The sequence below is a fragment of the Ceratotherium simum genome, chromosome 28, assembly GCF_057802395.1.
Source record: "Ceratotherium simum simum isolate JZ-2026a chromosome 28, ASM5780239v1, whole genome shotgun sequence".
In the NCBI taxonomy this organism is placed as follows: domain Eukaryota; kingdom Metazoa; phylum Chordata; class Mammalia; order Perissodactyla; family Rhinocerotidae; genus Ceratotherium; species Ceratotherium simum.
This window is the reverse complement of record NC_141927.1, coordinates 479001-504698: the sequence shown is the minus strand read 5'-3', so window position 1 is coordinate 504698 and position 25698 is coordinate 479001. Positions and strand designations below refer to the sequence as shown.

The following is a 25698-nucleotide window of genomic DNA, read 5'->3' as shown; positions in this document are numbered from 1 at the left end:
GTCCGGTCATGCGCTGTCCGTCCGTTTTCTTCCTTCCGAGTTTCAGTGCTGGTTCATCTCTCTCGCGTGTTGTTTTCGCTTTCTTTATTTTCTGCTCTTGTTTGTTATTTCTTTCCTTCTACTTTCACTGGGATTAGTTTGCTGCTGTTTTTCTAGCTTACATCACTGATTGTAGCCTTTCTTCTTTCCTGATTATATTTAAGATTATAACTTTCTCATTAAGTAGAATTTAGTGGGATCCCGTATGTTTTGAGATGTCATGATTTCATCAAGTTTGAAATAATAAGTTTTCCTCGCTATGAAAGCAGTGCCTCTCAGTGCTCTAAAGTTGGAAATCAGGAAAGTACAGTGAAAAAATACCAGCCTTTACTCACCACCCAGCAATGACCACAGCCCAAACTGGGGTCTGGACTCCTGGTGTCTTAAAAGTACATGCACATATTTACATGAAAAAAGTGTGATATAGTTATCGTTTTATGGCCTTTTTTGCCACCTGCCCCTTCTTAAATCACTGTCTTATAATCTTTTAAAATAACAGATCAAAAGTGTAGTCATTCTCAGCAGGGCAGCAGTCTATACTGTAGTCTGACCACTTACACAGAGAACTACGCCAGAGTGTGAAATGGGCAGTTAGCCAGGCTGCAAGGGCCTGCAAAGAAGGAAGGTATTGGCAAAGGCCTGGAGAGTAAATGAGGGAAGCTCTCAGTGGAGGGCAGGGCTGTACCCCCAGGGGTCTGCGTGTTGGTTCCTGGTGGGTTTACTCTGAGATGATAAAACACCTTATGGATTAATAAAGGCAAGCAAAGGCAAGCATGTATTTTTTGAATAGACAACAATAGGATAAATTTAATTTTTTTTAACTGAACCTTGGAAATAAAAAAAAATCCATAACTGGTGGTCATTTTTCAAACATGAATATTTTACAAGAGCAGCTCAAGGGTGGGCTATTCAGAGACACGTGTGTCAGCTTCGATCTGTCGGCTGTGCTTAGCCGGCCTCTCAACCTGATGGACACTTGCAGATGAGACAGAAAATACTGTATTCAGTGATCTACTGGGACTGAGGAGGGAGATGAACTAGACAGTAATCTTATGTCATGATTTTATGAGGAGTAATTTTGGCTTCACACCAAGTTCAGAGTAGAAGAAGGTTTCGCGGATGTGGTTGTCGAGAAAAAATGAGAATTCTTATTCAAAACTTAGTAGTGAAATGTCACCATTTCCAGAACGCAGTGTCTGACTGGACGATGACACAGAGCTGGTGGGCTGGGGGCGGTGGGTGTTGGATGCGGAGACGAGCTTTAGTGCTTGGTTCCGCACCTGTGCACTTTCAGGGGGAGCGGGATGTGGTGCCGACTCCAGGCTGCGTCGACACTCACGTGTCCAGCACAGGGAGGAAAGAGCCTTTACTGACCAGCTCGAGAGCGCCCTCGCCGGCAGGCTCCGCTTCTCGTGCTCGTGATCGCGTGGCTGCCTGTGGCTCTGCGCTGGCAGCATTGTCGAGAAAACAGGTGAAAGACGAAAGCTGCCTTGAAGAACTGCAACGTGGAGGGCGAACCAGACACTGTCTGTCTAATACAGAGGGCAGAATGAAAGCCCTCAAGTAGAAATTTTGGAGAAAGATTTTTATTTAGCGTAATAACGTCTTGCCTTTATACGGTGTTTCACAAGTTTCATACACATTATTTAATTTCTCATGATAATCTGTGATAGGTGGTATGCGGCTCAGAAACATCTGAAAAGAGCTTCCTAAAAGTGAGAATTGTTAATGAAACCACTGCATGGTTCAAGGGCAAGTGTTGCCGTCCTGGGTCTGTTCAAGCAGAGCCTGGAGTGTCGTGTGTCGGCAGTGACACAGAAGGGTGTGGTGTAGACACAGCCTGTGTGCAGACATACTTCGGGTGTAGTGCGGGATTTCTACAGGTGGTACTTTCTGTCATCTCCATACCCACCCTCTTCTGTCGACCCTTCCTGATGCCGCTCACTCGTTGAGACCTTTGTCGTGTGAGTAGTGACAACTCAGGCTTTCCTACTCAGAGAGCCGGTTGTTAACTGTTTCCCAACACACCAATGGCCTCTTTCATTTGTATTCCAGCCTCTGCTGACCGAGAGCCCAGACTCGGTCTTCATTTCAAAGTGTGACCTATTGCTGATTCATATGGGCAAGTCATCGGATTTATTTTTTATTCTCACACACATAGCTTTTAGAAGATACTAAAGTAAAATTTTAAAAAACATAAGAATTCATGTTTTTTTCCCCAAGGTCATAGGAATGAAATTTTACTGCCAATAACATTGCAACAACTCTTATATCCTTACAAATACACCATATATCATGACTATCACAACAGTGAACGTGTATATGTCTGTGCGTGACTTTTTTGAAGAACAAGTAGGCTGTTAATTTATTGTGCTAAGTCCCAGGGCCCTTGATAGTATAATTAGTTGAGATAAGGTTAAGAATCACTAAAGTAAATATTTTAAATTCCCTTTCTACTAATTATAAGATCCTAATAGAAAACTTACTTAGCCTAATATGTTTGTTATGGTTCTATTGTATAGAAAATTGTTGTATTTGAATTTTTCTTATAGATCAGGATCCTCATGATCAACCAAAGAGAAGAAGAATTAGAAAGCATAAATCAAAGAAAAAATTTAAAATTCTTAATAATGTTCATGTAGAACAAGCAGAATTAGAGAAACAACAGAGTCTTTTACAAGAAAAATCGCAGCCACGGCACACAGATGGCCCCACAATCAGCAAAAATAAAAAAAGGAAACTGAAAAAGAAACAGCAAATTAGAAGGAAGAAAGCAGCTGGCTTACTAACAAAAGCCTCTGGTGTCAACTTCATGTACCAGCCTGAGGAGAGCAACAGTGAGCAAGAAGACGTGAGAGAATCCAGTGGGGAGGAAGTGCCAGCCGCCAGTGAGGAAGGCGCTACGGAGGCCAACGAGGAAGATGTTAGAGACGCCAGTGAGGAAGGTGCTACAGATGCCAATGGGGAAGATGGTAAAGGCACCAAGGAGGAAGGTGTTACATGTGCCGAGGAGGAAGACGTTAAAAGTACCAATGAAAAGGCAGATAGTATCCTAAACTTTTTGAAATCAACAGAAGAAATTTATTTTTATGATGGTATGTTTTTCCTGTTTTTCTTTTGAATAATGGCATTCACTTAGCAAATATAATAAAATATTTAGATGTTTAAAATATAAGATATATTAAAATATTCAATATTCAAAATAGATCATTAGTTTTGAGGCAAAAATCAGAATATTTAAATTCTCCCCACCAAAGATCTGGAGGTCTTTGCTCACGGCAGACCAGGAGAAACCACACAGCCACAGTAGAGTTGTGACTCCAGGCGTGGTTGGTCTCTTCCAACCTCTAAAATCCAGCTTTGGAATTTGTTGCCTCTAAAATCCAGCTTTGGAATATGTTGATATTCTCAGCTGTATTTCTAGAGAAAAGATAATGCAGATTGGAGGCTGTGGTGAGCTCATGTTCGTCTCATCAGCTGGTAGAGAAGTCAGAGAAGCACAGCTATCTCCTGTAGAACGTACTTTGTTTTACTTTCCTGCACACAACTTACTGATTTAAGACTTTCAGAAAGCATCTTTGAGCAACTATGTATGTTGATATAGGAGATGAAAAATAGAAGCAGATTTCTTCTCACGGGTGACACTTCCTCGCACGTGTGTTGAGCTTTTCTGACAGCCGACCTGAGGGTCAGGAGGAAGTAGGTGCTGCCTCAGAGCCCACATGGTTTCCCCAGGAGCCAGGCACTCAGAATAAGCTGTTTTCCCACTGTGATGACGTTCCTGGTAGAGTCAGGGAAAGGTTCTGGTTTAGTATATCCACATTCCAGCAAGACATTTGACAGGGTTCTTAGGAACAAGATTGAAAAATATTGGCTCTATAATAATTTGGGGGGTAAGGAACTGATTTAAACAGTGATGTGAAAATACCATTATTAATGAGTTTTAGCCCAGAAGATGGTCACAGGTGACTTTAACCTTTTCCTCTTAGTGTGTCCATCAGCACTTCGTATTAACAAATTGAAAACACACTTCCCAGATACCTGGATGACACTGACAGGAAGACACAGCTCATGCACTGCAGAGCAGGGTGGGCTCAGAAAGGTCTCAGCGGGTTATCCATCCTGTGTGTGACGGAGGAGCTGTGGCAGACAACCCCTCTTGCCAAGACACTAGAAAACCAGATTAAAAATATATATATATTATATATCTGTTGAAGGAATCTAAGAGCAATTGAGGAAAAGCTCCTAAGAGGACAGATCCCAGAAGAGGAGAGACCCACGAGGAGACGAGCCACCTTCTCCTTCAGGCTGTCTGCCGATTCTGGGTGTGGGCTGTTGAGTGAGGTCCAGGGAGAGGGCCCAGCTGAGCACTGAGAGGCAGACAAACCAGCAGAGCTGGCAGTCTCTCAGGTCTAGAGAGAGAAAAGTGGGGAGCCCAGGGGCCGGCCAATCCTGGTGAGAAAGGAGAGCCAGAGAATAGAACCAAACACTCTTCTCCTGAAAACCTTTGCCCCATCCTCCGCTGTGGGGCACAAGGTAAGAAAGCATGCAGAGCGCTTCTGAATGCATGGTGGGCTTTCTGGTAGACTGCGTACTGAAGTGCTGAGCGGACAAGGGTTGACCCAGCCCTCAAGCACAGCACAGAGGGCTACGTGCTCGGAACAAGGGCGGACCAGGCACAGATGATCCCTTGCCGGACACGCAGCCCACCTGAGGTCAGCTCAGTCCCTGAACGGATCACACTGACCACCCTCTACCTGCTGCGCAGGGGCACGGGGACACCCTCTCTGGAGGAGCATATCATTAGCCAAGAGCACTACACATTTTCACATTCGTTCAGTAAAACTTACCAGGCTTGCCAAGAGACAGGACCATATGACCAAAACCAGGAGGAAAAAGAGCGGTAGAAACACACCACAGTGTGGAAGATACTGATGTTATCAGACAAGGAATTCAAAATAGCTGATATTAAGATGTTCAAAAAAATAGGGAGAAAATGGAGAGAAAAGATGAAAAATTGGAGAATTTCACCAGATAATTTGAATCTATTAAGATAACCAAATGGAAATCCTAGACCTGAGAAATATAATAACTCAAATTAAGAATGCAAAGATGAGTGTCAACGGCAGATTAGATTCAGCATAAAAGAGAAAGAGTAAGTGGGCAGGCCAAGGGGGAGTCCAGGCTGAAGGAGGGAGGGAGGGAGCATGGAAGACGCAGACATGAGCAGACCAGTGACAGAGACGAGAGATGCGTGGAAGCCAGGGCCTCGTTCCCGTGGTTTCCAGACGTGTGGGACATGGCAACCGTGCTCCTGCTGTTGGCTGACGCTGGCCGCACTTTGAGAGCGGGGTCCCGCGTCCTGTCTGTCCCACTGCCGTTCTTGGCTCAGCCACATGTCCTGTTGGGACGCCGTTTCACCGGGTCAGGTGCATGTGCACAGATGCCAGGTTCCCGCTGTCGTCTGCTTGTCAGAGTTCTCTGAGTGTCTCTCCTGGTGGCTTTCATGTCCCAAACATCTCGTTCTAAGTAGAAACATATGTTTGAGGCTTTCCTTAAGAGATGAGAGCTCGTCTTCAGCTTATGAGAATGAGAATAAAGGTGTGTTTCTAATGCCCCTAACTTTGTTTAGGTTTCTCCAAGGATTCAGACCCAGCTGTCTTTATGGAAACCACAGAGGAGCTATTTAAACATCTTGAGACTCACAGTCTGTCTCCCTCAGATGTGTTCATTCTGGATCACATGAAAACGCTGTTACTTTCACAAGATACTGAAAGACTGAAGAGTGCCCTGGAGCTGTTCCCAGAACATTGCATGATGCCGCCCGGTATGTACGTTTATTCTCTGTGCTGCCTGAGACACCCCTGTCTGGGTTTGCTCTGAAAACCTGCACTCTCCCCGAACAGTCAGGAATCAGAAAACGTAAGGATGCGCATACGGCTCAAAGAACAGAGTCCCACCTAGGAATGTGCAGCTTGTCTCTGCTTGCTATTAAAATCTTTCATGTAATAAAGGCAGAAGTGCACGCGCATCTAATTTTCCAGATTGGTGAGCTACCAGCTCTTAGGGCTAAACTTTCGTTACTTTTTAAATAGAAGTGAAAGAATTCATTTCTTCTTCCTTGTTCCCTCTCCTCTGCTGGGTTGGTGGAAGGTAAACGTTCTGTCGTCCAGATATCTCAGTGTGCCTTACTGAACCCCTACAGTTGGAGAGAGGGCTGAGTTATCAGGTGATCTTTCTTTGTTGACTCACTCAGCCTTTACTGGGTACCATCCGTGCACACTGTGGCGTGCTGGAGCCCCTGTGCTCATGTCTCCCAGCATCGTGGGTGGGGACTTCACCTTGGTAGCTTGAAATGGGCTGAGGGGTAATTAGGCCAGAGAAACCCACAGACACTGGTGTCGGGAATCGGGGCTTTTTTGGAGAAGCCCTTTACCTGCATACCACTGTGCAGAGCTCCGTGCCCGACCCAGGACGGGCCCCTGGCAGGTTTTCAGGTGAGTGAATGGATGGAAGCGATGCTGCAGGTTACTTTGAGGGAACCTCAAAATCAGTGTAATGCGTGGTCTCCATCCTGGAAACCTGTGGTGTAGCTGAAGAGTCAGAAAGCCAGACATCAACTCCAGCTACGTAACAGTAAGGCAGTTACAGTCCGGCCCTGCTGTGATCGGCAGGTGTAGGCAGGAATAGTGAGCACTGCGCTTCTTAAGGTGAGGAGGTCTTTGCCCGGGGACCGGGAGGGGCTGCCCCACCCGTGTGTTAATTAGCTTATTTGTCAGGAGATCATGTCTCATCCACCCGTGCCAGGCCCTGTTCTCAGCTAGGGGGATTTCCTGTGAAGAGAGCAGGGGAAAACCCTGCCCTTTGGTGCTTACATTCTGGGGGGACAGAAAGTGAGCAAGAAAAATAAGTAAGGCATGTGTTTCCTAGAGAGAAGCCTGCAGAGAAGAAAATGAAGCAGAGAAGGGGGTCCCCTTGCAGACTGGTGCAGGGGCTCTCAGACGGGGCATGGCCAGTGTTGAGGATAGTGAGGGACGTGGGGCAGAGGCTGGAGTGGGAGAGGCGCCAGCCCTGGGGGCATGGCGACTGTGGGCTCTCAAACTCTGAGAGGAATGGGGTTCCCGGAGCGCTCTGTCGACAGTGTTGCCTGCTCCCAGCCAGCTCTCTCCGCTGTCAAGTTCAGACTGGAGTGAGGGGGGCGGGGGCGGAGGGCAGCGACCTGGAGAGAGGTGGCTGCCCCAGGTGAGGTCAGGTGGGCAGGCCGTGGAGGTGGAATCAACAGCGTCAGCTGACTGCCGACCAGAGGAGGGACAGGAGAGACAAGACACGTCTTGGCCTGGGCAGGCAGCCCCTCGGAGGGCAGGGAGGACTGTCGGAGGAGCAGGTCGGGGACCCATCCCGAGCTCGGTGCTGCGCAGGGTGAATTCGAGGTGCTTGCTGGACATCCAGGTGTAGGGACCGAGAATTGGGGCGGTCACTGGCCGGCCACCTTCACAGAGCAGAGTCGGGGGCAGGGGCAGAGGCCGTGTCAGAGCGGGGTCTGGAGAGAGTGGGAGAGGAGGTCGGGCGCCGAGACCCCGTCGTCAGGAGCGGCGGTGAGGGAGGCAGGAAGGAGCCCTGTGGGGGAAGTGGGGTCAAGAGGCTCTGCTTTTAAAACGGGAGAAATAGCAGCAGGTTTGGCTGCTGCTGGGAACAGCCCGTAGAGGAGGACAAACTGGTGAGGTGGGGAAGCTGTGAGCAGCCGGGCAGAGCTCCTCCTGCTGAGGAGGGGAGCCCGGGTCACAGGGGACCAGGAGCCCGCTCTAGAGCTGCCATTTTCCTCCACTGTCCCATATTCCTCCTCACTTTTGTTGGTTGTCAGGCTGCTGTATTCAGGATTTAGATTTCCACAATACAGTTTCATCTCAAATTGCAAAAAGCCAATTTTATTGAGTTAAACTAATATGACGTTTTTATGAGAGATGAAAGTAAGTCATTTGAAAGTTTTTGAATTTCTGTTGTGTTCCTCACTCTGAAGACTTTTCTCCTGCATCGCTCTGATGTGCATCAGAGTTTGGGGCGCGAGTGGGGTTGAGCAGAAATGCTTCTCAGTTTCTTCTGTTAAAATCACTGGACCAGCTCTGTCTGAAGCACGTTGGCCGTGAGCAGCTGGTGCAGACAGAACTTACGTGTGAAGTAGTTTTCCTGGTGTCCAGGTGTTCTGTAAGATAGAATTTCGTAAGTGGCGAAGCTTTGTTTTCAATGTCGGGTGTGTCTAATGCGGGTATCATGGTGTAGCCTTTTGAAATGGTTTCTTTCTCCTGAAACCAGCTCCTGAGGTTTGAGCAGGGCTGCCCCTCCTCGTCTGTGGACAAGCGTGGAAGCAGTGCATTGAGGTGGGCGCCGTGTTCTCTCCCTGTTGTCGCCCCCTTCTCTCTGCTGGCTCGGCGATTACGTCTCCTGATTCGTGGACGACTTGTTTGCCTGGGATGTAGAAAACCTGTCTCAGGCATGTGCGCGTTTTGACAGTGTTGGGACGAGGCTGGTGGTCAGAGAACTGCCCCCGCCCCCACATGTCACGTGCCATCATGCATGCACCCTCGTAGGTGACCGTGAGGGAGAGCTGCCGTTTCTTGGCGTTTCTCTTGCTGCACGTACCGTGAAGGTGCTGTGGGAGCTGGTGCCCTTTCGCCCGCTGCCTGTGAGCGAGGCTCTGTCGTCCTCCCTCGAGGGAACGAGGCTACGCAGGGCAGGCCGCGGCCCCAGTAGAGGAGGGAGCTCGGGGGCCTTAGCCATGGGCTTCCGTTTGGGGTGGGCGGTCCCCAGGCCCTCGTCCCACCCGGCTCCGGAGAGAAGCAGGGTCAGCAGCCGGAGGGCAGCTCCGGGGAGCAGGATCTGAGCAGACGGGGCGGGGGGCCGCTCTCAGGGTTAATGACCTTGGAGCAGAAGTCCTGTGTGAACGCAGGTCTGGTGGCAGCACGTGATGAGCGTCCTTGCAGGTCATGAAGCCTGACCCTTGAGGAGAGTCTTGACTCCCAGCTGGAGTTCTGCCCTGACGCAGTAGAAGGGCGGGTCAGAGACGCACAGCCACAAGGTGGTTGGCTTTCCTGGAGCTCGGTGCTGTGCGTGCGCAGCCTCATCTCACTTAGAATCCTGCTTCTGACCTCCCGCAGCGTTGTCCACTGTGGAGTGACCCTGTTCCCAGTCCGCTTCAGTTCGTGTGTGGTTTCCTTCAGCTCGGATGCTGAGCGTGTGATACTGCATTGTGACGTTAGGAAGTTCAGGTTTAATAGAACTTGTGAACCTGTGGGGCTCGTACCCAAGTAAAATACGAATGTTCAGAATTTATCCATCTTTTTTTGCCATATTTGTCATATAATGTATGAGTCACAAGTGTGGTATTTCACCATCAGCATCATTTTTATACAAAAGTTGCATATTTTTAGACTGTTTCAGGGTTTACTTTGGGCTCAAAGGCTACTATCTACAAAATAATTCATAATTTTTCTTGTTTTGGTTTTTTTTGTTTGTTTGTTTTGTTCTGTTTTTGCAGACCATGCCAGCGTCGTCTCAGCTTTCTTTAATTACTGGATCACACATATCCTTCCTGAGAAAAACAGTGAATAGAATCAGTACATCTGTTTAAGAGGAGCTAACATTTAGCACAAAAATATAAAAGACAAATATGAAATGGGCTGAGACTTGATTGCTATATACAAAGAAGATGGACTTCTTCTCTGCATTTTCTCTGTAATCCAATCCCCAATGACTTTGAGGCCCTTTCTGCCATATTATTTATTTGTGTATTTATACATAATGGAAAGATGTCATCTGAGACTTTAAATGAGAATTTACTACATGATGATCTGTTTTTCTAATTCTTGTAAAAATTGAAAATGGACATTCTGTTAAACTGCATAAACTGTATAGTTTGAAGCTGTTATATGTTTTTATAAAGTTTTAAGTCACTTTGTATCTGAAAGTCTCTGTTTAAAGAAAGCTGTGTGGATGTTAGAGTTCTGGCTTAGGTAGTTGGATTCTAGTGGGAGTTGTCATTTCCTTCCTCTCCCCTCTTCTCCCCCTTGAGGATGACATCGGGCACCGTTGTTGCTGTTTGCTCTTCTGTCTTGTGGTGGGGGCAGTCACCGGTCTCCAGTGCTGCTCAGGTTGAAGCACCGTCGGTTGTGGGAGGGCACGGGCTCTGTCCGCGGAGGTACTTTCTTACTGTGGTAAGTACGTGCAGCGCAACATTCACCACCTTCACCATTTCTGAGTGGACCATTCAGTGGCATCAAGTACACTCACAGTGTTGTGCACCCATCACCACCGTCATTCCTTGTAAGGCTGAGTGATGTCCCGTCTCACATATCCACCACACTTTTATCCATTCCTCTGTTGATGGGCAGGTTTCCTGTTGGGAATGATGCTGCTGTGAACATCACATACAAAATTCAGCAACAAACGTGTGGATGTTTGTTTTCACTTCTCCTAGGGCAGAGTTTTGCTGGGTCAAGTGGTAAGTCTGTGTTTAACTCTGAGGGACTGCAGAGTGTTGTCCACAGCGGCCGCCCCATCTTCCGTCCCCACCGCAGGGCTGAGGGTGCCGGCTCCCACATCCTTGCCAGCACTGGTTCCTTTCCTCTTTCTTGATAACAGGCATCCTGATGGGTGTGCGGTGGTATCTTGTGGTGGTTTGGGTGTCTATTTCCTTAATGATGAGTGATGTCGAGCATCTTTTCATGTGCTTATCCGTCGTTCTCTTCCCTGGAGAAATGCCTGTTGGAGTCTTTGCCTGTTGGTGAATTGGGTTATTTGGTTTTTGTTGTTGAATTATAAGAGTTCTTTACATGTTTTGGTGTTTGGATACATAATTTGGCGCCTGCACGTGTTCAGTGTGCAGTCAGTTCACTGCTGTTATTTTTATTATTCTCTGGGTGCAGACGGTCTCTGGACTCAGGTTTCTGCTGGTCACGCTGAGAGTCTAGTTGTCGCTGGACGGGCGGCTTCTCCCTGCGCAGCCATGTGGGGCTCAGACACGCTACCCTCCCTTCCCTGAGGGAGCCTGCTGGAAGCTTCCATCCCTATGGATGGACCCTCCTGTGCCCTTGAGTGGGGATTCTGAAATAGCACTGGGAAGACGGCGAAGTGGAAGCCCCTGTGAACGTGGGGGCTTTCCGTGAACCCAGAGTCACGTTTCTGTCCCACGTCTGCTTTCCGGACATCTCGTGAGGCCGGGGAAGCGCGGGGCCCTCTTGCTAGAGATTATCCCCAGGAATGTCTCCTCTTCAGATTTAACCACCACCAACCTTGCTGGAGATGTGCCTGTCCTATAGTAACAAATGTTTTCTTAGGGGATTAGAACGTTCCAGCATGAGCGCAGACAGTAGCTGATGGCAACTGCCAGGAGCCAGCGTCCCAGGCGATTGTCACAGAACAGCGTCCCGTCAGCATGTCTGTGGGTCACAGGGCAGCCCAGTCTGCGCATCCTCACAGACGCTGCAATGGAACCCAGCTTCTCATCTCTTGAGGCTCTCGCCGCAACGTAGACCCTCACCTGGTTCTCAGTCGTGTCCCTGATGGAGATGAGGAGGACGCGGGAGCACCGGCTCCTGCTGTGCCGGGCGTGGGATGAGCTCCTTACACGTGGGATCTTCCTGTTCTCACAAGAATCTGTCCTGGTGTTAACAGTTGTCACCATGCCCGATTTGCGGATGGAGAAACGTTGCCTGGATCTTAACCACGGTCATTGTCGCCCACGAGTGATGGAATGTTAGCGTCCCCATCGCTGATGCCAACCCCGCTACCATCCCTCCTCACGGGCAAACGTCAAACTCAGCCTCACCAACTTGCCGATGGTTTTGTCCTGCTTCTGGAAACAGCCAGTGTCTGTGGTGTAAACTCAGACCCACAGTGTCACCCACCTGGCGATGACACCACGAGCCCCAGGGCAGAGGAGGCACACCGCACGTGTCCGAATGGCACCTCCGCCATAGGACATGCTCGCCTCAGACACTGTCATGTTCTTCAGTGGCTTGGGTAAGGCCAGTGCCATCCTGACCTTCCACAGGAGGACTGAGACCTCAGGTCCCCACTCAAGAGCTGTTTTCTGGGTGCCCTGGGCTGGACGCTGAAGATACAAACGGGATCAAAGACAGGCTCACAGCTGGCGGGAGAGGCAGACAGACGTCAGCATCTGTGTGATTATTGTAAGTTTGATGAGTGCAGCCCAGGGAGTTCTTAGGGTATTGTGAGTCCTTAAGGGGCCTGTGTGGGTACTGGCAGCACCATGGAATCTGATTGTCCCGTAAGTGTGGCCCCACGTAATTGATGCGTTTATCATTTGTGATTCAGAAAGGGGCTCCAGACCATGTGGGGCACTGGTGAGGACAAAGTGTGGCCTCCCCTCAAGGAGCGGACAGCCCAGTTCACAGTCTGGGGCCCGCCTGCTGTGTCATTGCCACGCGTGGGCGAGTGGTGGCCGAACCCCAAGTGGACTAACCAGAGTGGAACAGTCGACCTGCAGGTCGGAAGTGAGTGAAGGAGCATCAATAAATTGTCCCCAACAAAACTGGCTGTGCTGTACTTGGTGGCACAGCTGGGGCCTGAGGGGTCTGTCACGGCCACAGAGGTTTTTCAGAGAAAGGTGATGGAGGCCGTGGCGCGGATGGATTCTGAAGGACCTTCCACTGAGAGCGCTGCCAGGGAGAGAGCGAATCCCGGGTGAGGCAGAACAGAAGACAAGCCGCAGAGAGAGAGAGCGCCAGGGAGACCAGGACGGGGCCTAGCGCCTGGGAGAGGCCAGACGGCAGGGGGGGAGAGAGCGCGTCAGGGAGACAGACCAGGGAAGCCGATGCTGAGACCACCGGGGAGCCCCAGTCCCCTTGGGCCTGTAGGACCACGGTGTGAACGGCAGCTGGGGCCCAGTGCCCAGCACCCGATGGCCAGGCTGTGGGGAGCTCCAGACCCCTCAGCTGCACGGGTTCCCCAGGCCGGGCTCCCCAGAGGCTCAGAGTATCTTGTTTATTGTTTTTAAGAAATATTGTTTTCATCCTATTAAAAATCAAAGCAATAGGAAAAGTACAAATAAGAAAGTAAAGTGTTACCCCCCAGATCCCACCACTGAGAAAAAAAGATCATTAATTTTTGCTGGAATCACAGGCATTTCAAGCATCAGGAGCCTGAGTAGGTGACAGCCACGCCGATAGTTGGGAAGAATTTTATAACTAAAGAATCAAACAAAGATGTTTATTAAAACTAAAGGGCATTACGATTCATTTTACTTGATTTCAACAAGCAAAAAGTTACTTGTTCAAGGAAAAGAAGCTGAAATGATGTTAATGGAGGTGCTGAACTTTGTAAAAATCTTTCTTCACAAGAAACATTAGTTCCTAGAGGATCCTTGCAGTAGTTCTCCGAGGGGTGGGGGTGGAACCACCCCCAGGGGAGCCCTGTAAGCTGGGGCCTGTGGCCGTCACGGCGACTGGGTTAGAGGAGGGGCGAGGATGCCAGCCGTCTGGCCTCGTGCGGACAGTTCTTTGCACAGATGCCTCTCCACCCTCAGATGCTCCACCGAATGTTCAGCAGGTGAGAAACCTGTTTACAACGGTCTGAGCTCAGAATCAACTCTGTTCACATATGAACACAAGGTAGTGTTCACACAACTGCAGCGTTCTCTGCGTATTTCAGGAACACCACCGTCTGTTGTGTGTGGGGCATCACAGTACTCCCTTTTGTGACACGAACTGTCCACCTTTCCAGAAATTACATCACCAGCGGCATCGACACTCGTGCTGAGTCCCAGCCGACCAGTGGATGGGGCGGGGAAACACGGGGAGATGTGGGTCAGTGGGTCAGCGGTGTGCCCGGTTCCTCACGACAGATGACGTCGCCTGTCCCACGGGGAGCCCCACAAACCTCACGTGAGGTGAGCTGCCTGGTGCCCGCCCTCCGAGATGCCTCTCAGCCTCACGGGGCTGCTCGCAGACCCGGCACCTTGTGCAGGGTGAGGGTGAACGATTGTGCTGCGGCTTAAGAGAAAGTCTGTTCTCAGGCAGCACGTGTGAGGGTGGAAGTCGCTGGTCCTGTGGGAGGGTGACTTGGCGGGTGAAGGAGCCTAGGGACTCGGGGGCGAAGCGCACTTCTGCGGGGCGGACCCAGAGCCGCTCGGCCCGTCTGAGTCAGTCAGCACAGCGAGGCCACCAGAGAACGCCGTGAGAAACCACCGAAGACGCCTGGGGAAGGAAAGTCTGTAAATCTTGCCTCTCCAGGTCGTCCACTGGCCTGGAGACTTTGTGTGTGAATCCTAGGACCACCCTGGAAGTCTGCTTTAGAATAAACACCCCACTTCAGCTCTAATCACAAAAAAGCTGACTTTAATAGCCTTGTTATTGGCTAGAGGATGCTTTGACAAACTGACAAAAATGAGAATTTCCTCCTTGCTCATTAGTAAGATTTGGCCCGTATTCTGATTATTCTACTGAACTTTCTTCAGTGCGAGCAGAAGACGCGACGGCACGTGGTGAAGAAGAGCAAGTGCAGTCTCTGCTTCTGAGACGTGCAGCCCCCGTGAGGTGGCCCATCGGGATGGGGGTGCGCGGAGACGAGCAGAGCACCGTGGGAAGGCCAGCAGTCAGGAGAGGCGGAGGAAGGATGAGCCCACAAAGAAACTGGCGTCCGCAGCTCACAGCCACGTCAGGTACACAGACGCGGCTGGAACACAGGCACCGAGTCCTCACGGTCCTGGAGGCCAGAGGCCTGGGATGAGGTCCCGGCAGGGCTGTGTCTGTGAGGGCCTCTTCCTGGCTCCCCATGTCCTCACGTGGCTGTCCCTCGTGCGGTCTCCCCCTTCAGGGACACCAGCCCTGAGACCTCAATTAGCCGTGATCACCTCCCTAGAGTCGCGTCTCCACATCCAGTCCCCACGGGGTGAGGGCTCCAGCATGCGAGTGTTGGGGCACAGTTCAGGCCTTAGCAGGAGGAGGGACAGTTAGCAGAGGAAGAGACAGGAGAGTGCTGGGGCTCAGGGGTGAGGATGGAGGGAGTCTGGGGCTGGTGGTGCCCACACTCCAGGAGGCCGAGGGGGCGAGTCTCCCTCAGCAAATCAGGGGCTCTTCTCAGCTCAGCCCCTCACCTGGAGTCCCCATCCTTCTGGGGCTTGGCTGTGACGCCCAGGGAGCCCACACCCGACGTCCTAGGGGCACAACCGACCACAGCTACTCACCTCCCGAGAGGTCAGGATGAGGTCAGCCTCGGTTTCCCCCGTTGGCAACCACATTTCTAGTCTCTGAAGTAAGAGAGCCCTGCCCCCTCTTATAGGATGAGGGTCACCCCCTCGCCCGGTTCCCTGGGGCATAAATGAGGAGGAAGGGTCCCTGGCACGTGGCCTGGGCGAGGCCGGGACCCCCCAGAGCCATCGGTGAGCGACCCCTGTGAGAGGAGGTGGGTGAGGAGTCAGTCTGCCTGTGATGCGGAGACTGCAAGGTGGAGACTGCGAGGTGGGGCTAACGTTCCATGAATCCCGCAGAGCTGGCGCCCTGGGAGGAGGCAGACTGGGGAGCGGCGGCAGTGAGAGAACGGATGTCCCGGAGGTGTGGGCAAGGACCTTTCCTGCTCGTCCAGGACGGGGTGCGGCCGGGGAGCCCTGTCGCCATCTAAGCTGAGGGTAGACGCTGGGGTCTTAGGCACAGAGCTCTTGGGCAGAGAATCCCAGAAGAGGAGTAGAGGAGAAGGCACAGAGGGTGCTTGTGACGACAGAAGCAGGCAGAGGGCACCGGGGATCAGGAGTGGGGGTGGGGGAGCACTTCGGGGGGGAGAGCAGGCCACAGTCCCCGCCACCCACCCCGGATGTGGGCTCTCCTCAGGACCAGGGGGGAGCTGCTGCCAGCAGACTTTGAAAAGGACACCCCCTCAAATGAGGCACGGCTGTGCTCTTGGGAGGAGAGAGACTAGCAGGCAGAGTTCCCTCTGGTTGCTCCCAGCTCAGGGGCCGTGACGCCACGGGAGGCACAAGAAGAGGCGGCCTGGAGGGGTGCCGTGATGCAGCAGCCCCTGCGCCAGGGTCCTGGCTCATGCTGACAGTGCGAGGTGCGCATGGTGACTTCCCGAGAGTGGAGCCTCCATGACCGGCCCCGAGCCTTTGCTTCCCCCCTCCCTGTGGTCATAACTGCAGGGGACAGCGGAGGTTCTCCTGACCCTCGGGCGTGAGTCCTCACCGGCACACACGTCCTGTACACACTCATAGTCTCTCCCCAGCAAGTTGGGCTGCATCCGTGAGGCTCACACTGTGTGCTCGGCGCTCCTGAGACATGAGACGCTGAGGGTGTGGCCGCGTGCCGTGGCTGAGCGTGGCCGAGCACGGCCTGGTTCTCACATTGTCCTTCCTTTGAGGACTGTCAGGTGGGACAAATTAATCCAAGTGCAGAAATGCTTTCCATAGGACTTAAACATGTTTACAGTTTTATTTGTTTGTGACGTTTTCATCAATGGAGAGAGAAAAACTCAGTGAATGTTGAGAAGGAGACACATGTGAGGTATGAAGATAAACACAGAAAACACTTGACTGTGCACCAAAATACGTCCATCTGAAGATGGAACTTGGTGCAGCGTCTGCACATCGGGGACGATGGAGACGTCTGGATGGAGGGTCTCCGGCACGTTCTGTAAACCAGCTCTGTTGCTCACAGAACTGCCAGTGTGGGCGAGGGGCACAGACGCTCTGCGAGGGGCTTGTCGTCATTGTTTTCAAACATTTAATCCTGTTTTTAACCCAAGTGGGCAGTTTTTCAGTGGAGGTTCACACTAGTGTCTTCAATGCAGATGAAAAGCAGAACTCAGAAAAACATAACCGTGAGATTCTCGACTGTCTGACCCGGGGAGGGAAACATGCACAGAATGGAAGTTTGCTGGAACCTTCCTCGCAGATCAGACTGGGAAGGACTTCAGAAGCTTGACAGCTGGCAGCCTTGCTGATGAGGGAACGGGGATGTTCCCACGGCCGGACGGGACGCGGTGCAGCACCCGGGCGGTAACTCAGGACTCGGGGACCCACTCGGCCGTTTACTCTGCCCTGGCAGTCCGCTTCTCAAACCCGCCTCCAGGGGTTCATCCTGAATGTACGTCTCCAACAATTAGAATAAAATATATACACACACCCACACAGATATACACACGCATATACACACATGCGTTTTATGTACATGTAGTACGTACATTGTACGTAATGGACTATGCCTGTGTAATGCATACTGACTGTTGCTGGTGATAAAATTCAAATTTTCACTTGAAAACTTGAATTTTGGAAAACCCGTGTCCTTTGCCGTTACTGATGTGGTTTCATATTCCACGTTGCAGCCAACCTTTAAGAAACTATATGTGCTGAGCTTTGCTGTTGTGTAAACACACCCATAATGATCTGGAAAGATACTAACATACTCTCTCCTCCCATTCTGAAGTAAATTTGCTAAGGAGTTTGTTTTTGAAAATTATACGTATTTTACACTAAAATGCATTATTTGTGTTAACGTGTAAGTGGTTTGTTCTTTTTAAATGAATGAAGACATATTTTTAAGTTTCCATTTTAATTTCTAGCCTGGTAAGTACTAATAGGCACGTACACACTGACACAGCTCTATGCTTCTTGATGATTTCTCAGAGTGTGAGGGGATCCTGGGACCAGAAGTGTGAGAACTGAGGCTTCAGACCCTTCTGGTCTAAGATTACCGGGCTCCTTGCAGAAACGGCTGATTCCAGACGTGGAGCCAGAAAAGTGCAAGGCGAGTCTGGAGTATCTTGTTCGGGAAGCAAGTAAGTGCTCAGAATTTAAAAACACTCATCAGAATGACTGAGGAGCCAGCCTAAAGTCTCCCACCGGCCAAATTTGGAATAATTCTAGCGTCAAAGAAAACAGTGGTACTAATGGATGATAACATATTAAATAGAAAAAAGAATCGTAGTGTGTGGTGTTACTGGAAGGAGGGGAGGGAAGCGAGAGAGGGGAGCTGTGGGGGCAGAGTTTTCTCCCACAGAAAGAGTTTGTTTTTTATCTCATTCTATGTCTTTATAGAGGGAGAGCTTGTCTGCCAGCTCTGTATTGTAAAGCACCTTCTTGATAACTGGAACTTGATGTTTTGAGTCATCTGTATTTCTATATGTGACTTTTGTCTTGAAAAGTGGTAAAGCGGTAGACACGTGCAGAACAGATTTCAAATTTATAAATATTAAGTATGTAATGTAAAAATACTCCTGCCAGTCTGGAATTTTCAGGGGATTAATGCAAGAAAATTGGAACAAAGATTGTAATGAGCTGATATATATGGATAAACAGAAAAGATATTCATAGGGAGAGTTAAGACAGAAAAAATGGGAGCTAATAAATGTCAGAGAATAACAGAAAAGTCCATGGCAATTCCCTGTGGAATAACTGATTCAGACAAGGACCCTCCACGGATGCCGAACTCCTGGCTGAGGTGTTTTGGGGAAGTGGGGCCCGCAGATCGCTCACTGACAACAGTGGGGAGGGAGGCCTTTGCTGTGAGCAGTGTGGCCGCCCTGCCCTTGACCAGGATCAGGTGTAAAGTTGTCAGTAGCGGAGCAGCCGCCATCGTGTCCTCCTGGTGTCAGTCACAGAGAAGGACGCAAAGGAGGAAGGCTCCCAGGAAGGATGGTTTTGGATGGGCAGGGGACTGGACTGTGGACTCCGTGTGAGTTGGGCCCAGCGCTATCTCCACGTAACTTCCCGGGTGCGAGCATGTCCCTGAGGACGCGTGGAGGTGTCCCTGCTTTCGGGGACACACGCTGAGATTGCAGCATGAAGCTTCCCGGTGGCTGCGGTTTTTCTCAGGATTCAGGAAGAAGTGTGTACGTCTACACACACAGAAAGATGAGCAAAGGTGGGACAGGCCAGCCGTCGCTGAATGTGGGTGGAGGGCGTGTGCGTGCTGTTATTTCAGCTTTTCTGTAAGAACGTGTTCAAAACTAGGAGTTGGGAGGTGAAGGGTTTGCTTCAGGAACGTCCGTGGAAATTACCCTCATTTGATGCCTTGGCCTCGGGGCTCGTTGTCTGAAACAAGCTGCCCCGGAGCAGCTTTTCCTGCGTCCCTGAGGAGGGTGCACGGAGCCCAGCGTGCGGAGGGTGCACACCCACGTCAGGTCCAGTCCAGGTCACGGCTGCCGCTCACTGACGGGCAGCCCTGCCGAGGCCAGACTGAGGTCAGCGCTGGGCACACTGTGGCGTTGGGGCACGGCCAGGGCTGGTCGGCGTGTAGGTGGGAAGCTTCGGCGCAGTCCGGCTGTCCCATGAGGCACACGTGGTGCTTTCCACTCCCCAGAATGATTCCTGCCGTCCTGGACCGTACCCACCACCGTTGGGAGAGCCAGCAGGTGTGGGGCGGGCGCAGCAGGCGGGGGCGTTTGGGGCCCCCAGTAGGGAGAGAAGGAGAGACCAGCACCCAGGACACTCAGAGCTCTCCCTGCTCCAGCCGCCTGCTCCCACCCCCTGGTCCACCATCAGCAGCCTAGAAACTTCCAGAGACTTTCTCTCCCCTTTGTTGCCAGAACCACTCCTCCTCCTGATTCCTCTCTGTCCTCCCTCTCTCCCTGCAGGGCTGTAGAGACCGAGGCCTTTCCTCCTGGACATCTGGCCATCTTTCCCTGACCCTCCGCTGGGCGGCCCCCTCTGAACCCCAGGCCGAGTGGCCGAGTGGCAGCTCTGTCCTTCCTCCTTGCTCCCCAGGAGATGCCTGCGGTCAGTTAAGACACGTCCCCAGCTGTGTTGTAAATCCCCCAGCCACTCTCCCGAGCTCCCGGGTGGGGCCAGGGGCTCACCCGAGCTGTGCCTGGCGTGGGTGGTTGCTCGCCCAGACACCACAGCATAAAGGGTCTTTAAACAGTCAGCGGAGTGACAGGAAAGTGCCTCGGGCTGCGTCTCAGACGTGATGGCTGGTGAGTAGTATCAGTGAGGAGAGGTCCCCATCGGTCCTCTGATGTAGCTTCACAGTAACTCAGGGGGATGCCACGCAGCTCGAGGAATCGGCGCTGATTGTCCAATCAACGTGCTCTTCTTGGAGACAACGTGACAGGTCATCTTGACTACTCATCTTTTTTTTCTGTTATAAAACACTGCCTCATCTTCACAGACCTAAAATCAGATCATTTCCCTCGAATGATGCCCTTTTCGGGAATGGGAGTCCTGTGGGAACTCTGTCTGTGTGAAGAAGCCCTGAGGAGCCGGCTCAGTGCTGCCCGCTGGGTGGAGAGCAGTCACATTAGAGAGACCAGGGAGCACCGCCTGCCCGGCCACTGCCTGACTGTGATCTCATTCAAATTACCGGTCCTCTCTGCCTCCTGGTCTGTGAGGGGGACCCTCGGCTCAGTGATTTGCTAGGACAGCTCACTGACTCCACAGAAGCACTTCCGTTCACCAGATGACGGATGCGGGGGAGCACTAGATGAAGGGGTGCACAGAGCGAGGCCCCCAGAGTCCCAAGCACAGGAGCTTCCTCCCCTCGGAGTTGGGGGGGACACCCACCCCACATGTGGCTGCATTCACCAACCTGGAAGCTCCCCAACCCGTTGTTCGGGGATTTCATGGAGGTTCCGTTACATAGGATGATTGATTGCCTCATTGGCCATTGGTGAGGAAGTTGGTCCCCAGCCCCCTTCCTCTCCCCTCTCTGGAGAGAGGTGGGATCCTGGGGATGAAAGTTCCAGCCCTCTAACCACATGAGGTTCCTCTGGCCACCAGCCCCCATCCTGGAGCTCTGGAGACAGCAAGAGTCACCTCGTTAGCACACAAAAAAGACACTCTTCTCACTGGGAGATTCCAGGGACTTAGAAGCTCTTGTGTCGGGAACCTGGGACGAAAACCAAACATTCCATCACAGCATCACACCTGCCCCAGCCCCAGCCACCCTAACAGAGGGCTCCAGGAGAGGAGGAGGGTCTCGCAGTGGCGGAACAGATGCACGCGGTCAAAGGTTACAATCATGTCCCCACCTGCCCACGACATGCAGAGAATGGAGAGAGTCTCTCCTCAGAGCCGGGGCGCTCACCTCCAGTCCTGCGTGGAGTGGCATCGTGCACAGGGGGCGGGAAGGGAACCTGGGCAGAGGCGGCAGCTGTCGTCATGGAAGGAGCCACCAAGGGCCCTCGTGTCGGATGCTGGTTGTAGCCCAGGTGTCCCGTTCTCCTTGCTCTGGGGTCACACCGAGGAGGCCCAGTCCATGCCTCCCATGGGAGGGAGTCAGGGACCTGGGGTTTGGGGTTCAGTTGTGACCAGAAATGACATGCGTGTCGAAGCACTTGTGCGACATGTGGGCCGGTCGGCCACCCTCTGGAAACACCAAGGCCAACAGACGTGGACGTCGCGGAAGAAAATGTGAACAGTGTTCGGACATTTCGGTGCACACAGTGGATGACAGCTGCTTGTCTCCTTCCTGAAGCCTCACCAGGGCACGGGGGAGATTTCTGTAAAGGCATAAACTCATGACTCACAGTGACAAGGAGAATAGGAGAGAAGCAAAGGCATCAAATGTGGGGAGGCTGAGAGCGCAGAGCAGATCTGGAAAACCAAATCCTAGTCTGTTGGTACAAAACAACAAGAACCAACACAGTTTACTCAGAATAGCCCGTGTTATGGACTGAACATTTGCACCCACCCCAAAATCCACATGTTGAAGCCCTAACCCCCAATGAGGTGGTGTTAGGAGGTGGGGTCTTTGGGAAGAATTAGGGAGATGAGGTCGTGAGGGTGGGTCCCCTGTGATGGGATTAGTGCCCTTAGAAAAAGAGGAAGAGACCAGGGCTCACTCTCTCTATCATGTGAGGACACAGCAAGAAAGCAGCCGTCTACAAGCTCTCACCAAAATCTGAATCAGCACCTTGTTCTTGACTTCCAGCCTCCAGAACTGTGAGAAATAAATTTCTGTTGTTCGTAAGCCACCCAGCCTGTGGTATTTTGTTAGAGCAGCCAGGATAGACTGAGACACAGCCCGGCTGACAGCCCAGGAGCTCAAGGTGTGGCAACACCAGGTTCTGCAGAAGAAAGGTGAAGGGCACGGCTGAAACACAGAGGCTCCTTTGACAGTTAGGGAGCTGTCTGACCCCCAGGCCCTCCCCAGCTGTGCAGCACAGTGGCCGTGCCCGTCTGATCCCAGCAGAGATGGCGCTGCGTCTCCAGAGAAGACGAAGCAGAGGTTCTCTGGGGGGACCGGGCGCAGCTGAGAGCAGGGCTCCATGCTGACGGCGGGTATCAGGAGCGCTCCCCTGTTCTCTGCTTGCCGCTCGTCCCTCGGGCCACGTCCTCGTCACGCCCCGGGGCTCCCAGCTAGTCCCCCGCTGACAGCCCTGAACTAGTCCTTCACGACCCTCGCCACGTCTAGCTGTGTGTTTGTCTGCGTGACGGCTGCCCACTGTGTCCACTTGCAGATTACAGGCCTCCCCCACCCAGTTGTCTGAGGTGCTTTACATCCTGTCCTCAGTACTGCGGCCGGGGTTTGGCACCTAGCAAGACTCAGAAATACCTGTCGAATGAAAGAATGGATGAATAATTGAAGGCCTGGGATTCAACATAGGTCAAGCGGAGACGGGGCAGGGGGTCTAGGACGCTGTGGCCCAGAGTGAGAGACGGGAACCAGGAGCCAAGGATAACAAGACCAGGGTGGGCAGTCAGCCCCCTGAGGACCCTGCCTCCGAAGCACAGGGAGCAAACTACTCAGGGGTCCTTTGTGCCAACTGAAATCACAGGCTGAGCCAGACAGAGCTCGTTAAGGCGCTGGGAAAAAAAGTGACAGCAGCCAGGAGAGTTTGGAACACTGGATGTTGCTGGCGTCGGTGAGTGTGTCAGCATCGGTGAGGGTGCCGTCGTCAGTGAGGATGCTGGGCTGCACTGCTGGAGAAAGTGTGGCAGCGTGGCCAATCTGGAGAGGATTTGAGAACGACTTGGTCAAGTTAAGTGCGGGCCCTGCTATGGCTCTGCAGTCTGCGTCTGGTGCGTAGCCCAGGGAACTTCACACAGGTCTTGAGTTCATGTACACAAATACTCGCTCCAGCATCATTTGTGGTGCTGGAAGCAGGAGGCTGCCTAGTGTCCATCCTAGGGAGAGGAAGGGGGATTGTGACAGGATGAGGTGTAGGTGTTAGAAGCAACAAATTGGATGGACATACAGCCTCCCAGATGGAGCACTAAGCAGCAAGCTTGGAGTAGAAAGTAAGAAACACGGTGATGGCATGTTCACGTAAAACACTTTCATAAATCAAAAATGGACGCACAGAAAACATAGCAGAAATTTTGCAAGAATGCAGTCAAATAAAGAGATACGAGGTAGAATGACTGCCCACAGCAGAGAGGGGAGTGGGATGGGGAGACACAGAAAAAATGGATGAATAGATGAGGACAAGAGAGAATGAGCAAGAGAAAAGGCCGTGCGCAGGTCAAGAGTGGTCCTGTGGGAAAAAGTGAGTAGCGTGATTAGTTCAGCAAATGGGGTCCAAGAAACAAAGGAACAACCAACTAACCACCATGCAACCACCCACCCACCCAACCCACCAACCACACAACCAACCAACCAACTACACAACCACACGACCAACTGCACAACCAACCAACCACCCAACCAACCACCCACATAACCAATCACACAACCAACCACACACAACCAACCAACCAACTACACAACCAACCAACCAACTACACAACCAAACCACAACAAGAAAGAAAAGAGTGAGCTACCTGATGCGGGTAGGTGTATGGCTTCCCAGAGCACTCACTGGGAAATGTAAAATCTGTGCTTTTGTAAAATTTGAAGTCTATATGAGAGAAGGGCAAAAGAGAACTAACGAAATTCATATTAGATTTTTTAAATGTCAGAGGATTCCAAGCGAGTCCTGGATCTACTAATAACACACACACACACACACACACACACACACGAGTCTCTGCAGGCCTAATTATCCTTTGTATGTTTGATTCACTTACAACATGCCTGTAGCTTCAGGGCGTCTGAGCGTGAGGATAAAATGGAACTTAGGAATGTGAATCACACAGCCACAGTCTTCTGTCTAGAGACGACAGAGGCCTCATCTCTTAAAAAATGCTGGACCAAGATGAAAAACACAACCAGAGACCACTGCTCTTCCCAGAACCTGGGCTGACGCTGCGGTCCAGCGTGGACCCAGGCTCTGCAGAGACAACCTGTGAGGACACAGTGAGAGGACGGCCATCTGGTTTCCAAGTTTGTAAAGTTCTCAGCAGCCTTCTGTTGTGACTGTGGCTAAAGGGAATTTGTTTAATTAAAGTACTCAAGTTGGCCCAGTTGGCAAATTGTCTGCTTTTTAAAATAAGTTCTATCAGATGCTCACTCATGTTTTCAATGTTTTTTAGTAGTAAGATGGATTTTATCTATGCATATACCATTTTGAATTAGGAAAAATTCAACATTTATTCATAAAATTATTAATCAACATTGAAAATGGGATTCGAGGAAGCCACATTTCAGTAGCAGAACAAGAGAGAAGAAAGGAGACCTTTCAGAGACTTCTTGGCGAGACGTTCGCGAGGCCCCCACAGGCTGTCTGCGCTGAGCCGTGGCTGTGCAGAAGGGGGCGCTCATTCCTGCCTTCTCTCAGAGCGCTGTCCTTACATCTTCCCCTCTCCCAGCTTGCTGTGTCCAGGAGCCTCTCCCACTCCTGGCTGTGTTAGCCCAGGGTAAGCAGGAGCCTGGGAAGGGCCTGTCAGAAGTGAGAGGGAGGGACCCAGCAGCGGGCATGCTGAGGCCTCCGGTCACCCAGTCACCCGTCGACAGAGTGGCAGGGCCCGGTCTGACCTGAGCTCTGATTTGCAGCCTCCGGAGGACAGAGACTCAGCCTCACACGTTCATACTTTCCCGAGATCCCACAGGAACACCCCGAGGGTTAGGAAGCGCTGTGAGGGGTGTAGAGGAGGACAGAAGCTTCCCTCTGGCCTCGCAGGTCCTGCACTCGGGCCTGGACATTATACGAGGAAACACAGATGAGCAGGAGGAGACAGACGAGTCTGCCCACACGTGTGTCACGCACACACGCGGGAGAGACTGTGATGAGTAGCTCAGGGTGGTCAGAACTCGGGCTCGTGTGGCATCTGAACAAGGAACAGCGAGTTTGTGGGGAAGGGACAGGACAGGGGACGGGGAGCAGGCTCCAGGGCGGCTGGCTGTGGGGGAGGCATATGGGAAACGAGTGGAGATGGGGGTGGTTCAGCAGGTGTGTCGTGTGCTCCTGTGCCTGGTCTGGGCTGAGGCGAGTCTGGAGCCGTCCTCCTCTTCCCGGCACAGGAGGAGGAGCTGCTGGTACAGATGGAAGTTCACGTCCTGCTTTAGGTAGATGAGGGGCAGACCTGCTGTTCCTCAGGTGTCTTCAGCGGAGAACAGTCCTCATGGCAGAGGGGCGCACGTGGGGGTGGCGTGTTCTGATCCCCGCGATGAAGAGGAGACGGGGTCTTCCGGCTCCTTCTGAAGGTGTGCAGCTGTGTGCAGGAGGCCGTGCGCCTCCAGGGGAAGGGCCTCAGAGGAGGAGGCTTGAGTGGGAACCAGGCCGTGGGAGCAGGTGCAGTGGGGCCGCTGGGGTGAGGGGCTCTCATGTTGTGGGGGTCAGGCTGCTGGAAGCAGTGCTATCTGCCAGTGTAGGGTTCTCTGTCAGCCTTTTTGAGAA

At 51.8% G+C, this 25698-nt stretch overlaps 1 protein-coding gene across 5 annotated transcripts in view; it reads left to right on the top strand.

Moving 5' to 3' along the window:
• The window catches only part of ERICH1 (glutamate rich 1), a 94299-nt gene that overhangs the window by 58756 nt on the left and 9845 nt on the right, over positions 1-25698 (top strand). For 2 of the 5 annotated variants that reach the window (XM_087418267.1, XM_087418270.1), the window contains exons 4-6: positions 2592-3134; positions 5672-5866; positions 9572-9993. In XM_087418267.1, coding sequence (XP_087274393.1) covers positions 2592-3134; positions 5672-5866; positions 9572-9645 — 812 coding nt within the window. In that variant the 3' untranslated portion in view covers positions 9646-9993. Of the gene's footprint in view, positions 1-2591; positions 3135-5671; positions 5867-9571; positions 9994-17668; positions 17960-25698 lie in introns of those variants that run through there. The other 3 variants (XR_015548779.1, XM_087418268.1, XM_087418269.1) reach the window with 3 other exon arrangements.